General features: G+C 42.2%; 1 protein-coding gene across 1 annotated transcript in view; it reads left to right on the forward strand.

Moving 5' to 3' along the window:
- GABBR1 (gamma-aminobutyric acid type B receptor subunit 1) overlaps nucleotides 1–14550 on the forward strand; it is a 208009-nt gene that overhangs the window by 69826 nt on the left and 123633 nt on the right. Inside the window, exon 2 of the mRNA XM_032208492.1 lies at nucleotides 4481–4558. Coding sequence (XP_032064383.1) covers nucleotides 4541–4558 — 18 coding nt within the window. The 5' untranslated portion in view covers nucleotides 4481–4540. The remainder of the gene's footprint in view (nucleotides 1–4480; nucleotides 4559–14550) is intronic.

The raw sequence follows: 14550 nt of genomic DNA on the forward strand, positions 1-14550 counted from the left end.
ACCACTGAGGCAAGGGTTTACTTTAAGTCAAGCTAGCTGTGGAATAAGAAAAACATGCATTGGCTGATTACATAAAAGACAGCCAAGAACAAGCATTGATGCAAGTTAAAAAAATGGAACTTATTGAACAAGCAGGAAACAAAACATGAACATTGAAATAATGTAATAAAAGCAAGAACAGAATGCTGGCAAGGAAAAGCATTACATGGTCAATTTCTACAAAAGATTGAGGGGAATGTCAATAAAGATAAAACCTGGCAATGACTTACAACTGGAACATTTAAAAAATAAGATCAAGGCTTGATTTTGGCTGCTCAAGACCAAGCTGTTTGAACTAATGCAATCAAGGCCTAAACTGAAAAATTGTCAAGTGATTCAAAATTCAGACAGAAGAAACAGTATTTCATATGTTCAGCTCGTGCAAGAAGAGCACACAAGCTGATTATATAAACAATGACATAACACAGTTGCCAAAATGATTCACTGGAACATCTGTAAAAATTATCATGTGCCAGTAATGAAAAATTGGTGGGAACATATTGTTGGAAAAATAGTCAAAAATGAGCAGGTTAAAATAATGTGGGAGTTCAGAATGCAAACTAGTAAAGTCTTGGCTCACAACACATCAGATTTAACTGTGCTTGAAAAGAAGACAGTGTGGATAATTGATGTGGCAATATCAGGGGACAGTAGCAGTGGTGGATTCCGGCAGCCGCTACTGCCGGTTCTCTCAGGGATGTGCCCTGTGTGCACTTGATGTGCGCTGTGCACATATGCGTAGTACAACGAAAATTGCTCTGCACATGTGCGGAAACAAAAAACAAGATGGCGCCGCCTATGGCACCGCTGGGAGAACAGGTTTAGGGGCGTGGCAGGCCTGGGTCGCTGCTGGTTCCAGCGACCCAGGCCGCCAAGCTACCACTGGCTTGGCCAAACTAGTCTGAACAGGTAGGAATTCACCACTGGACAGTAGAACAGAAAAAAAGGACAGAATTGGAGAAAATCACAGAGTATCAAAACCTGAAAACTGAAATTGAAAGATAATGGCATAAACCCAGCCATGATGGTCACAGAGTTATCAGCACCCTGGGTGCCATACAAAAAAACTCGAAAATCTGACCATTGACAAAATTTTCCATCTTTAAATTACCAAAAGGCCACCTTCCTTGTATTTGCAGATATACTATGACTCGATAAAGCAATTCTTTGAGAAAGCTTAAAAGTCTCAGAGTTGCTGAACTGGAACCTTGACATTATGCTGATACATTATGACATCCTAAATTCTTGGGAAGAACTCAATGCCAATTAAGGCCAACACCAATTAAAGAATGTATAAAGCTGTGATTTTGCATTTTTGTGTATATAATAATAATGAAAAACAACAGCACGACAAAGTAACAACAGTGTTGCATTGGAATATCTGCAAGAAATACCGTTTGCCTGAAAGAAATGGTGAGACCACAAAATTGGCAAAGTAATACAAAATGAAGAAGCAAAAGTGCTCTGCGACTTTAGAATTCAAAAACAACACCTGAGATTTAACCACTGTTGGTCAGAAAAAGAAAAAAAATGGATACTGGAGTAGGTTGGAAACAGCAGAAGAGAAGAGAAAGAACTGGAGAAAATAACAAAATGCAAAGCCCCGCAAATAGAACAACGGTGACAAAAGAAAATGAAGATGATAGCAGTGCTGATAGGTGCCTTGGGTGCAATTTCAAACATCTGGAGCACCACTTGGATCCTATCAGCATTGACAAAATCACTACCAATCAATTGCAAATGCAAGTTTTATTTGGAACAGCTTACATCCTGCAATGATGCCTCCAACACCATGAAACATATTTACATCTGATAGTGCAGTGATTAGAGTGCAGTACTGCAGGCTACTTCTGCCCACTGCCAGCTGCCTGCAATTTGGCAGTTCAAATCTCACCAGGTTCAAGGTTGACTCAGCCTTCCATACTTGCGAGGTCGGTAAAATGAGGACCCAAATTGTTGGAGTTAATATGCTGACTCTGTAAACCACTTGTAAACCACTGTAAAGCAGTAGATAAGCCTTAGTGCTATTGCTATTGCCATTTGTCTATCCCAAGTCCTTGGGAAGGACTCAATAAGAAGACAAAAATCCTGTCTGAATATCTGGCTGACTGTGTGATGAACCCAATAAAACTGCAAATATGAAAGAGAAATATAAGCCTCCAATTCCATCCCATAGGTATTCTTACGAAGTAAAATGGCCTGTAGCTAAAGTGGAAATGCCCACATTTGGGGTAGGGAAGGGGAGATGGGAAATATCCTGGGGGAGGAAGGATGGCAAAAACAATATCGCCAGTATTCTGACCCAGGCTTCCCGAGAACAGAAAGCAAACTCCTTGTCCTGACAAAAACCCTTTTTGTTAATTTACTGTGAATTCTGCTCATTCACATCCAGGAAAGTCTTTCAAGGGAGGATTTACAGTCACAGACCTTATCTGGCTTGGAGAGCTGCCAGGCCAGTGGTGGGTTTCAAAAATTTTTAGACCGTCTTCTGAAGATGTGGCCTGCTTTATGGGAGTGGGTTGCTGGCCATGTGACCGGGTGGGAGTGGCTTGCCGGCCATGTGACTGGGTGGGAGTGGCTTGGCAGTCATGTGACGGGTGGGAGTAGCTTGGCAGTCATGTGACTGGGTGGGCGTGGCCAACTTGTAAAATGTGGTGAAACTCACTTAACGCTCTTGCTTAGCAACCAAAATGTTGGCTCACAAACTCTGGCATTTGAAGCACGCAAGTCTTAAAGCTGTCAAGTTACAAGACCTTTGCACCCCTAACCCTTTAGAAAAAAAACTCCAGGGGTGTTCAAACTTGACAGCTTTAAGACTTGTGGACTTCAACTCCCAGAATTCCTCCCCCAGTCATGTTGGCTCAGGAACTCTGGCATTGAAGGACGCAAGTTTTAAAGCTGTCAAGTTACAAGATCCTTGCACCCCTAACCCTGTCAAGTTACAAGACCTTTGCACCCCTAACCCTTTAGAAAAAAACTCCAGAGCTTTAAGAGTTGTGGACATGAACTCCCAGAATTCCTCCTCTCACTCTTCATCTTGATGATGTGTGGACGGGAGGGGGGAGGAAGCTGGAACAGGTTCTAAATGGTACTGCAGATTTGTGGAACCTCTTCTATAAAAGAGGTTAGAATTGGCAGGAACCCACCCCTTTGCCAGGCCGATACCTGCAAAACTTGGCAAGGAGTCTCAGAGAGTCACGAACCAATTAAGCAAACTAATTGTTTCCTGCAAACTCCACTCCCCTTTTGCTCCTCTTTTATTTCCTCTGGGAGGGGCCATTTATCATCCACCTGTAGCCTTACTCCCAAGTCGACCCTTGTTCTTTAGCTGTTCCCTTCATCTGGCAACTCTGCGCATGCGCACACTGGGAATAGGCTCCAGCTGTTTGTCTGCCGCACTGATTTCTGACTCTAAAGGCAGTTGATAACTGGCATACGGCTCTGGCTCGCGCTCTGCCTCCGACACAGAGCCCTTGTCAGAGCCTTTCCCAGACTCCAGGACTGGACCATGTTCCTCCCCAACTTCCTCCTCACTGTCCGAATCTCCGCTGGTGAGCCACAACAGCCAGCTTTTGTAAACATGGTGTTCATGGTCAGCCATAGCTACTGTGGCATCCATTTTGAAAACAGGCTAGTCTTTCCCTCAGTCTTCTGTGAAACTCTCCACAATATGCCCACCTGCGCAGCCAGATGGTGGACCTCCGACCTTGACAACAGACTGAGCAGTCACGCAGCTCACTTAGTCACAGTTTCTCTCTCTGCCCCCCCCATTGTGAAATACGGTGTATTTTTACCTGTAAATGCATTATGTTTACATAAACATATTTCTTTATAAATTAGCACATGCAAAGGTTAAGCAAACCTGTTGGCATGAGTGATACATTTTTTGAATGCATGAGTGATATATTTCCTTTTTGGGGAGGGTATGAAAATGTGGGGAGCATGAAGGTTATCTAGATCTCCTGGAGATTGAGGCTGGTTTTTGTTTTTTGTTTTATCCGCATTTCCCAAAATGGCAGCCTTGAGATCAGTAGGGAGTGCAATTCTGAGGCATTTCAGCCTGTCTCTAGCCAAACATTTGAGGAGTTGAAATCCCAATGAAAAAGCAGCCCTCGATATTTTTGTATCTCATTACCGTACTCTTGATGATTACAAGCTGAAAGTGAGCTGTGAAGCTCAGCGGGCCCACAGTCTCATTCTGACATGTGAAAATATTATTCTCACAGGTGGCCAGGGAGGAGAGTGACCAAATATACTTTGCACACTTATATGCAAGAGTGCAACATCAAAAGGGATATTATTTCTTTTAGCATCACTGCAGTTCTGAACCAACACCTAGAATCATTTATGTGTTTTCCCTGCTGTGATTTGTGAATTGGAAAGAAGACTGGCTATAAAATAGAGTTGCAAATCTCTCTCTCTCTTTTCTTTCCTCAATCAGGGCTGGAAATATAAACCAAGACCTGGATCCAGAAAGTCCCACCTGTGTAGTTGGGGAAGTATGGTTCGAAGGAAAAAGGTAAGAAGTTTGCCTGGAAAACATACTATTTATCTAAGATCTAGATCTAGAAGTTTGCCTGGAAAACATACTATTTATCTAAGATCTAGATCTAGATCTAGATCTAGATCTAGATCTAGATCTAGATCTATATCTATCTATCTATCTATCTATCTATCTATCTATCTATCTATCTATCTATCTATCATATATGGCTGTGTGTGTATGTTGCACCATAACTCTGGAACACCTCGAGCAATTTCAACCAAACTTGGTACACAGATGACTTACCCTTTGGAAACAAATACTGTGGGGGGTAAGACACCCCAACTTCCCTTGGGGGGGTGTTTTCTTAAGATACAGCCTGTTGTGTCTTAAAATGGCTTCTATTGTACTTCCTTAAAATGGCTTCTACTGTACATTGTAGTGGAGTTGCCATAGTAACAGCTTCACAGTACTCCACAAGGGGGCTCCCTCTGGTAAGGGGGAAAATCCAACATTAGAAATTATATTTGGTCCGGACATTTCCCCCCTATAAATAAATACCCGGGCAATGCCGAGTTATTGGTTAGTTTATTTAATAAATGTATATTCTGCCTATCTTTCTGCTTAAAGTGACTGGTAACCTGAGTGGGTGTGAAGGCTCACCAGTCCTTTAAAGTTATACATTTGGAAAGGTCCCATGAAACTCTTCTGAAAACGTCCATTTTCAAGGCTTCAGATCGAACAGTGAGGCTCTGGTTCAAAAGATCTGGTTCGAAAAGACAAGCAAAGACACTTCCTTAAGATTTTATTTCTAGATTAACGGAGGAAACACACAAATAAAAGAAAAAAGTACAGGAACCTACCACCTGTATAGATGCAGAGTCTAGGTGCCCAGTTACAATATTTGCTACAGCATATCAAGAAAATGCTTTCAAGTTGACTGTAGAAATTTAATACGTGTTAAAACTCCACATACATTCCTCTTTCATTTTAATTAATGGAAGTCTATGTTCTTACCACCAAGAAATTTGAAGTTTTTTTTAAGATTTCAGATTGAACCTTACAGAATCATAGAATAACAGACCTAGAAGATACCTTGGAGGGCATCTAGTCGAACCCCCTGTTCAAGGAAGAGACTGTTACAGAATCATGGAATCACAGAGTTGGAGGGGACCTCCAGTGAGGAAGCACCCATGACGTCTGGTGGCAAGCAGTTCCACTGGTTGATTGTTCTCACTGTTAGGAAGTTTCTCCTCAATCCCAAGTTGTTTCTCCCTGTCAGATCCCTAACGTGATACTGCCATTCAAATGGAGGAAGTGGGGAGCATGGAGATAAGCTGTACTTTTTTACAACCCTTTTTCCTGGTGCCTAAGCACCTTGCAGTATCCTCGCTTTCTTTGGAATGTCATAAGGAGGGAGGGCCATGTGGATTGTTTCAGGTTGTTGAGGTCTTTTCCAACACACACCAAAGTTCAAAAGCCTATCCTGCTCCTTCAGAGTCCAATTTTTGCTTCCATCGATTGTTGTGGCTTGCGCAATTCTGATCTTTGTAGGTATAGTAGTTGTTCCGTGGCAGCTGAATATCTTTTCCAAGCCCTTTACAGGTTATTGGTTTATCAAGTGCCGAGTCCGTGGCATATTTCTTGTTTGCTTGTTCCAAATGACTCCTTCTGTTTATTTTGGCTGTCTCATCCTCCCGCTCCAAATGGTTAGGGTTATTGATTGATGCTTTGCAGTTACCTCTGTGAATTTATGTTTTTGTTTTTCCTTCCGTTCAATCATGTCCGATTCTTGGAGGCGGCCTAGAGAAGTTTCTGCAGTTTTCTTGGCAAGGCAAGACTTACCTTTGCTTTCCCTTCCTAGGGCTGAGGGAAAGTGACTGGCCCAAGGTCACCCAGCTGGCTTCATGCCAAAATGGACCTAGAACTCACAGTTTCCTGGTTTCTGATGCCTTAAACACTATACTGAAGTTGCTCTCACATTTATGTACCCCTACCATAAACTCTCTTTTTGTGACCCTGTAATCCAGTGGTGAAATTCAATTTTTTTACTACTTGTTCTGTGGGTGTGGCTTGGTGGGCGTGGTGTGGCTTGGTGGGCGTGGTGTGGCTTGGTGGGCGTGGCAGGGGAAGGATACTGCAAAATCTTCATTCCTGCCCCACTCTGGGGCCACCCAGAGGTGGCATTTGCCGGTTCTCCGAACTACTCAAAATTTTCACTACTGGTTCTCCAGAACCTGCTGGATTTCACCCCTGCTGTAATCCTTTAATTTGGAGTAGATTCAGGGCAACTGGATGGAGCTGAGCGTTTACTGGCCAGATGCCTTTCCTGACACCATGCAAAATTCGCAGCAGGCATTTTTTTTTCCTTTCCGCCCTAAGAGAGAGAAATGCCTGCTGCTACCTAAGCTTGAACACCCAACCTTTTGAGTGGGAGGTGAGTGTCTTCACCACTAGGCCATTACGCCGCTCTATGTACCCCTATCATAACCATAACAAAATTATCACACCAATTTGCAACAGGCAAACGTTTTTCAGGCATAAGATTTTAATATTAGTCATGGGCCTATGCAGTTATCGTTTAAAAAACCCATCCTGATACCTTTGGTTACCTCCGTTCCCAAAACTTATGCCCAGCCTGTGTTGTTAAAGCTACACTAAGAGTGGGTTTCTTTCTTTATGGCAAAGTTCAGTAAAATTCATTTTAAACTTCAAAGCCCTGAAGACTTCAGAGCTTGACCACCTAAGATACTAAAGGTAAAAGTTCCCCTCGCACATATGCGCTAGTAGTTCCCGGCTCTAGGGGGCGGTGCTCATTTCCGTTTCAAAGCCGAAGAACCAGCGCTGTCCAAAGACGTCTCTGTGATCATGTGGCTGGCATAACTAAATGCCAAAGGCACATAGAATGCTGTTACCTTCCCACCAATGGTGGTCCCTATTTTTCTACTTGAAGTTTTACATGCTTTTGAACGGCTAGGTTGGCAGAAAGTAGGACAAGTAATGGGAGCTCACTCTATTATGCAGCACTAGGGATTCGAACTGCCAAGCTGTCGATCTTTTTGATCAAAAAGCTCAGGGTCTTAGCCACTGAGCCACTGCATCCCATAAGAGACTACCTCCCCTCTTGTGGGCCTGTCCAAATACTAATATTTGCAGGCCAAGCACTTTTAAAGATGTTGGTGCTGCTTTCAGAAGGCTGATTGTCAACTACCTTGTTATGTGTTGTTCCCAACTTGGAAAGCTTTCCCTGGGGAATTTTATTTGGTGACCACCCTTAGAAAAAGAATTAAGGCACATGTTCTTAAATTGGCCTTTTGAGCAGTAAATTTAGTACCTGTGTATTATTTTTAAATTATTTTAATTTATTAAATTCTTTTAAACTTAATAAAGTCCTAATTGCATTTGTAGTTATATTGTGCTGTTAACTGCATTGGTTGTCCAGTCAGAGCAGGATGATGAAAACAGAACAGAAAACAGAATAATAGAGTTGGAAGGGACCTTGGAGTTCTTCTAGTCCAGCCCCCTGCCTAGGCAGGAAACCCTATACCATTTCAGACAAATGGTTATCCAACATCTTCTTAAAGACTTCCAGTGTTGGAGCATTCACAACTTCTGGAGGCAAGTCATCCCACTGATTAATTGTTCTAACTGTCAGGAAATTTCTCCTTAGTTCTAAGTTGCTTCTCTCCTTGATTAGTTTCCAGCCATTGCTTCTTGTTCTACACTCAGGTGCTTTGGAGAATAATTTGACTCCCTCTTCTTTGTGGCAGCCCCTGAGATATTGGAAGACTGCTATCACGTCTCCCCTAGAGTTCTTTTCAATCCACAAGACATTCCCAATTCCAGCAACCGTTCTTTATATGCTTTAGCCTCCAGTCCCCTAATCATCATGAGACTTAAAGGCAATGAACTGCAAATAAATACATTAGATTAGAGCCTACTTTCCTGTGTCAATTATACAATTCCAGAATTTACATCTGTTTTAGAGCCAATTAAAAAAAGAGCCAATTAAGCCACGAGTGAGAAACTGTTGTGACAATTCCCATCATCAGTTATTTTGACCAGACTAGTGTCGCCCAAATAAATAAATAAACTTGATTTGGGGAGAGCCACTATTTCCATATTCCTCCCTTTTAAACAATCACAAAGGAGAAAAGAAGACGAACAGAATTATCATTACAGAAAGGTTAATGCTGGCTGGGGAATTCTGGGAATTGAAATCCGTACATTTTAAAGTTGTCCAGGCTGAGAAGAACCTGGTTTGGATTCTGACTTTTAAATAAATGGAGGATACCTGGACAAGGAAAGGAAAAGAAAATCCAAATGAAATACCCATCTCCTTGTCTCTGGGATCTGCTGCAATTACTGTACTTATGCCCTTCATAATTTGGACTGCCTTAGAAATGGTTCTTGTTCTGTAATGGCAAATGTGCATGGTGTCCTAGCCAGTAGGGCTGAATGTCTATGGAGATTCTCAGTCATCCAGGTCCTGGTTATCCCACAGGTGCTTTTTTTCAAGATGCAACTGGACTTTCTGTTTTTTTTTTTTTTCTTTGAAGACGTTTCGCTTCTCATCAAAAAAGCTTCTCCAGCTCTAACTTTGCCCACCATCCAGTCAGAGCTGAAGAAGTTTCTTGGATGAGAAGTGAAATGTCTTCAAAGAAAAAAAAACAGAAAGTCCAGGTGCCCCTTGAAAAAAGCACCTTTGGGACAGTAGAGCAGTACTTCTCTCAGCCAAATGCCGACGTTCCAAATAGCATCCAAAATTAAATCAGAGTCCAAGGCAGAGCTTTTCTCAAAGTTCCAATTTATTAATAGAGACATGTTGGTACATCTGTGAAAACCTGAATCTGAAAACTTCCCGGGGTTTCCACCCAGTTGAAAGTGCATGATCTTGCCCCCACACCAACAAGTCCATCACATGGTCCAGTCTTCCACTGCCACGCTGGCAGTTCCACCCATCCAGTTCCGGTCAGGCTCAGAGGTGTAGAGAACAAAAGATGACCTTGGGCTTCTAGAAAGGATTTTTTTTTTGACAACAACACATTCTACACCTTACTATTCCCCCTCCCAATTCCCCACTAATGAAAAAGCATAGTAAAATATTAGAGAGTGTGGCAGGCCAAATATCCAGCAAGGAATATGACTGCAATCCTGACACTATCCACCAATTATTTTAAAAGAAATAATTATTTTTTGCTCCAAACTTACTCCAGCTTCAGTGATGCCCAATGGATTGTTCCAAATGCTTAGTGACATTTTACTATTACTGTTTTTATTTCATATGCCATTTATGGCTTAAGAGCCAGAGTAGCATAGAGAAATAAAAGCTTAGCCTCGCTAATCTACGGGCAGCAAATAAAAAAGAATGAAAACTCAAGACAGATGTGAAGATTTCCTACAAATCCTTCTATTCCTTTCCTTTCTTTCTTCAAAAATAAAGAACTGATGTAATACAGGTAGTTTTCAACTTACAAGAGTTTGTTTAGTGACCAAAGTTTTAATGGCACTGAATCATGTGACTTATGACCATTTTTCCCAACACTTAATGACCACTGCAGCGTTCCCATGATCACATGATCAAAATTCAGATGCTTGGCAACTGACTGAATATTTATGATGGTTGCAGTGCCCCTGGGGTCATGCAGTGCCCCTTTTGCGACCTTTTGACAAGCAGAGTCAATGGGGGAAGCCAGATTCACTTAACAACCATGATACTAATTTAACAACAGGAGTTGTTCACTTAACAGCTGTGGCAAGAAAGGTCATAAAAGGGGGAACTTAAAACTCACGCAACAAATGTCTCGCTTAACAACCAAAAATTTGGACTCAATTTTGGTCGTAGATCGAGGACTACCTGTGCCAGTCTGGTTTTTGTAACTATCTGGGGTTGCTTGGGGCTTTGATGAAAGAAAAATTGATGCTTTATGAGCTTGTATACAGATGCACCAATCTCCATCTCTTGGTTCATTCTAAATTAAGCAGCATTGTATTATATTGGGGTAGCCATGCCACAGCCTGAAATGTATTTGCATTCACATTTGTTTTCTTCCCAATACTTGCATTTTCATATTATTCTACAAAATCTGGATCTCAGCCTTACTGGCTTCAGCACCACCATTCTCCCAGGCCATCTTTAGCCTGGTGGGGAGAATGAAATATTTCAATTTTCCCTGTTGGCTATGCTTGGCTGCAGTGAGTACACATGTGCATTTGCACATAAATAGATCTGCGCATGTGCAAAACATTAAAAATGGAAATAAATTACATATGTGCAATGAAAATTGTTCTGCACAAGCGCAGAGCCAAAAATCAAGATGGCGTCGCTGTAGGAGAACCGGTTCGGAGAGACCAAAATCAGAGATCCTGGGGGGGTTGGGAGGCAAAAAACAGGGGCACAGAAGGTTTGGGAGGCCTGCAGAGTGCTCCTGGGGTCTGGGGAGAGCAAAAATGAGCCCGTTTTTCACCTGTTTTTCTCAAAAATGTGGTGTGTAGAGGGTTTGGGAGGCCTGCAGAATGCCCCTGAGGGCTGGGGAGGGCCCCAACAATATGCTCCTGTTTTTGTGAAAAACAGGCCTGTTTCTTTGCCTTCCAAACCCCCCATGCATCATGTTTTTGCCCTCCCCAGACCCTGCAGACCTCCCAAACCCTCTGTGCGCCCAGTTTTTGTGAAAAACAAACTTGTTCTTGGCGAAAATGGGCTGCGCAGGGCAGGGTTTCTGGAGGCCAAAAATGGCTGTATTTGGTATATAAGACACTCCAACCTTTCCACCCTTTTTTAGGGGGAGGGAAGTGCGTTTTATAACTCCAAAAAGTACGGTACTTTTATTAAAAAGGACAGGTTTAAGGACAGTGGCTTAATTGTTACAGATTTAAATTGGGATGAGGGAAAGGAAGACAAGCTGGTTTGTAGATGAAGGTTGCAACGTGAGATAGATCGCAAGAAGCACTTGTCATGGATTAAAAATCCATTTATTTGTTGAAAACTATTGAGGCACCCTGAAACCTTTTGAGGTATAGGAGTTTAGCAATCTCTTGCACTTAAAGGTCTCTTTAAAGGGCTGTTCAAGTCTCATTTTGTCCCAAAAGGTTGTTTTGAAATCTGCAACAATGTCGTGGGAGATTGAAGTCTTCTGCTCTGGCTTTGTCCTTGTCTTGAGTGCTGATGTCAACAAAGCTGCATCCATTAATTCCTTTTGCCCAAGGACTGACTTGTTTACAAAATTCGTCCCATTTACAAAATCATCGATCAAGCAACCGGCCCCTGATTTAAAATCTTGGCCATGCTACACAGGGCCATTCCCTGGCTGGAAGCAAGTTTTTTTTTTTTTTGTTTCATCAGCTTCAGTTTTCTAATTTGCAAAATAGGAACAATCACAATGCCTTGTCTTAGTGGGCTTTTATTTGCACGGCCTGCGAATGTTGTAAAGCATTTCACACATGACAGATACTAACCCTGAATGACTCCACTGGCTTTGCAGTCCTCGGCGTGTCAACCTGATTGCTTCAAATCGTGTTCAGAGTGGAATTATAACTTAAAACATTATAGACACTCTTGCTGCCCCTCTCAAAACAAATAACTCGCTAGGATTTGGGGAAGGGGGGCGTTTAAGGTTGAAGACCTCTGTCAAATTGTCAGGGAGGGAGAGGGCTTAGAAAAGGGACTTGGGCAGGGCAACTTGGCAAAGTGTTAAAAAGAAATTAGCACGCTATCTGACAAGGTGGCAACACTCGAAGCTGATGGCTTGTGTTCGAAATAGCAAGTGCTCGTCTGGAAATAAATAAGCCAGAGACCTAAAGTAAATAAGCCATTAAATATTAAAAAAGCTGAGGAAGGTGGCATGAACAAAGCAGATGTGATGAAAGTCTCTTCTGGCAGAGCAGCAACAGCAAAATGCTGAAGCATTATTTAGTCAGAGTATCAGCACCTCCTCCTCCTGCCAAAACAACTAAGGACTATGCACGGTGCCCAGAAGGTATGAGCAATGTGGGCTATGTAGTCCAGAGAGTTGCAATGTAATTTTAGCCAGGGGCTCACTCCTTTCTGCCTGCCTGCCATCCCAATATCTCCTTCCCTCCCTCCCTCCCTTCCTTCCTTCCTTCCTTCCTTCCTTCCTTCCTTCCTTGCCTCCTTTTTTCTTCTTTTCCTATATCTTTTGCTTCCTGCCTTCTTTCTTTCTTTCTTTCTTTCTCTCCTTTTCTTCCCCTTCCTGCCTTCTTTCTATCTTTTCTTTCTTCTTCCTTTCCTATATCTTCTTTTCCTTCTTCCCTCCTTCCTTCCTTTCTCTTCCTTCCTTCCTTTCTTCTTCCTTTCCTATATCTTTTTTCCTTACTGCCTGCCTGCCATCCCTTTATCCTCCCTCCCTCCCTCCTTCCTTCCTTTCTTCTTCCTTTATTATATCTTTCCTTCCTTCCTTTCTCCTTCTCTTTCTCCTTCTCCCTAAAGTTCAGGAGACAGTGGCTTAATGCAAAGTGGGCAGGGCCAAATGTACATGGCCAATACTATTTTTTTTCATATTTTCCAACTAAATGAGGTCGAATTCTAGAAAAGTTTGGTGTGAGATTGCAGGAAAGGGGGAAAATAATAGAAGGGGGGGTTCAGACCCTTTTGCGTCCATTAATAGCTTGTCTGATAGATGGAAACTTAATCCTGGTGCCGAGAAATCTGGGAAGTAGAAGCATCTGAAATTGTTCCAAGAGACTCCATCAGAACTCACTCACTAGAAGTGAGTCTGGGAAACTCCCCATCTGCTTTCCAAGGTTCTGAATTCACATTTCTGAAGCCCAAGTAGTTCTGGCTTCCTCCGTCTTCCCCAACTGGGGTTGGGTAGGGTTGTGGAATAAACCCCATGGGCCCACTTTTTGTAAAAAGCTAAGCCATAATTTTTGATACACAAATTCACAAGGGCCAGGATCACATATCAGTGTAAGTCAAAACAAATTGCATTTTGGCTTTGCAAGATGTATGAAAGCAAAGGCATAGATTAAATAAATGCATCAGAGAGAAAAAAAGTCTGCAGTAGATTCCACTTTAAGCCTTTATTTATTCTCCCACCTGAATTCCCTGCTGTTTTTATTTGATATGTGCTTTTATTGCTTATACATTTATCAACAACCACTAACTGTTGTTTATTTCCTTTCATAATAGTGTAAGTCAGGGATGGGCAGAAAATTAAATGGAATGTAAGAAATTAGGATAATTGAAGGAGCCTTCAATTCAGTTCGCAAACCTCAGTCATTTAGTTCTCTGTTTTGCTGCAAAAGAGGTTGGGGTTGCATTGGCATCCGAATCACCTTAGTATAAATAAGGCTGTGGGGTTCTTGGGGTTCTTGATTAGCGATGTTAACTAAGTCAAGTTTAGTTAACCAAGCCAAGTTACCAAGCCAAACCAAGCAACCAAGGAAAGCTTGATTATCTAAGCTCAGACAGCACCAAGGTCCCCGTAACTCAACTCTGGGCAACATATATTATCTTCTAATCTAGACCACAGTTATTTCATCTACGGTTTGTGGATTAAATTATATTGGTTAGGTTCCTACAATAACTTTAGACTGGAGGCTAAAACATACGATGAATGGTTGCAAGAACTTGGCATGGCCAGTCTAGTGAAGAGAAGGACCAGGGGAGATATGATAGCAGTCTTCCAATATTTGAGGGGCTGCCACAGAGAGGAAGCGGGTCAAGCTATTTTCCAAGGCACCTGAAGGCCAGACAAGGAATAATGGATGGAAGTTGAATAAGGAGAGATTCAATCTGGAAATAAGGAGAAAATTTGGCATGGCAATCAACCAATGGAACAGCTTTGCCTGTGGAAGTTGTGGGAGCTTCATCACTGGAGGTTTTCAAGAACAGACTGGACTGCCATTTGTCAGAAACTGTGTAGGGTCTCCTTGGGTGGGTGGGTTGGACTAGATGACCTACAAGGTCTCTTCCAATTCTGTTATTCTGTTAATATGCTAAGCTGGAAGCCACATAATAGTTTAGTGCATTTTGCGAAGCAGATTCTATTCATCAATTGCAGCAGGGA

Source organism: Thamnophis elegans, chromosome 2 (assembly GCF_009769535.1).
Source record: "Thamnophis elegans isolate rThaEle1 chromosome 2, rThaEle1.pri, whole genome shotgun sequence".
In the NCBI taxonomy this organism is placed as follows: Eukaryota; Metazoa; Chordata; class Lepidosauria; order Squamata; family Colubridae; genus Thamnophis; species Thamnophis elegans.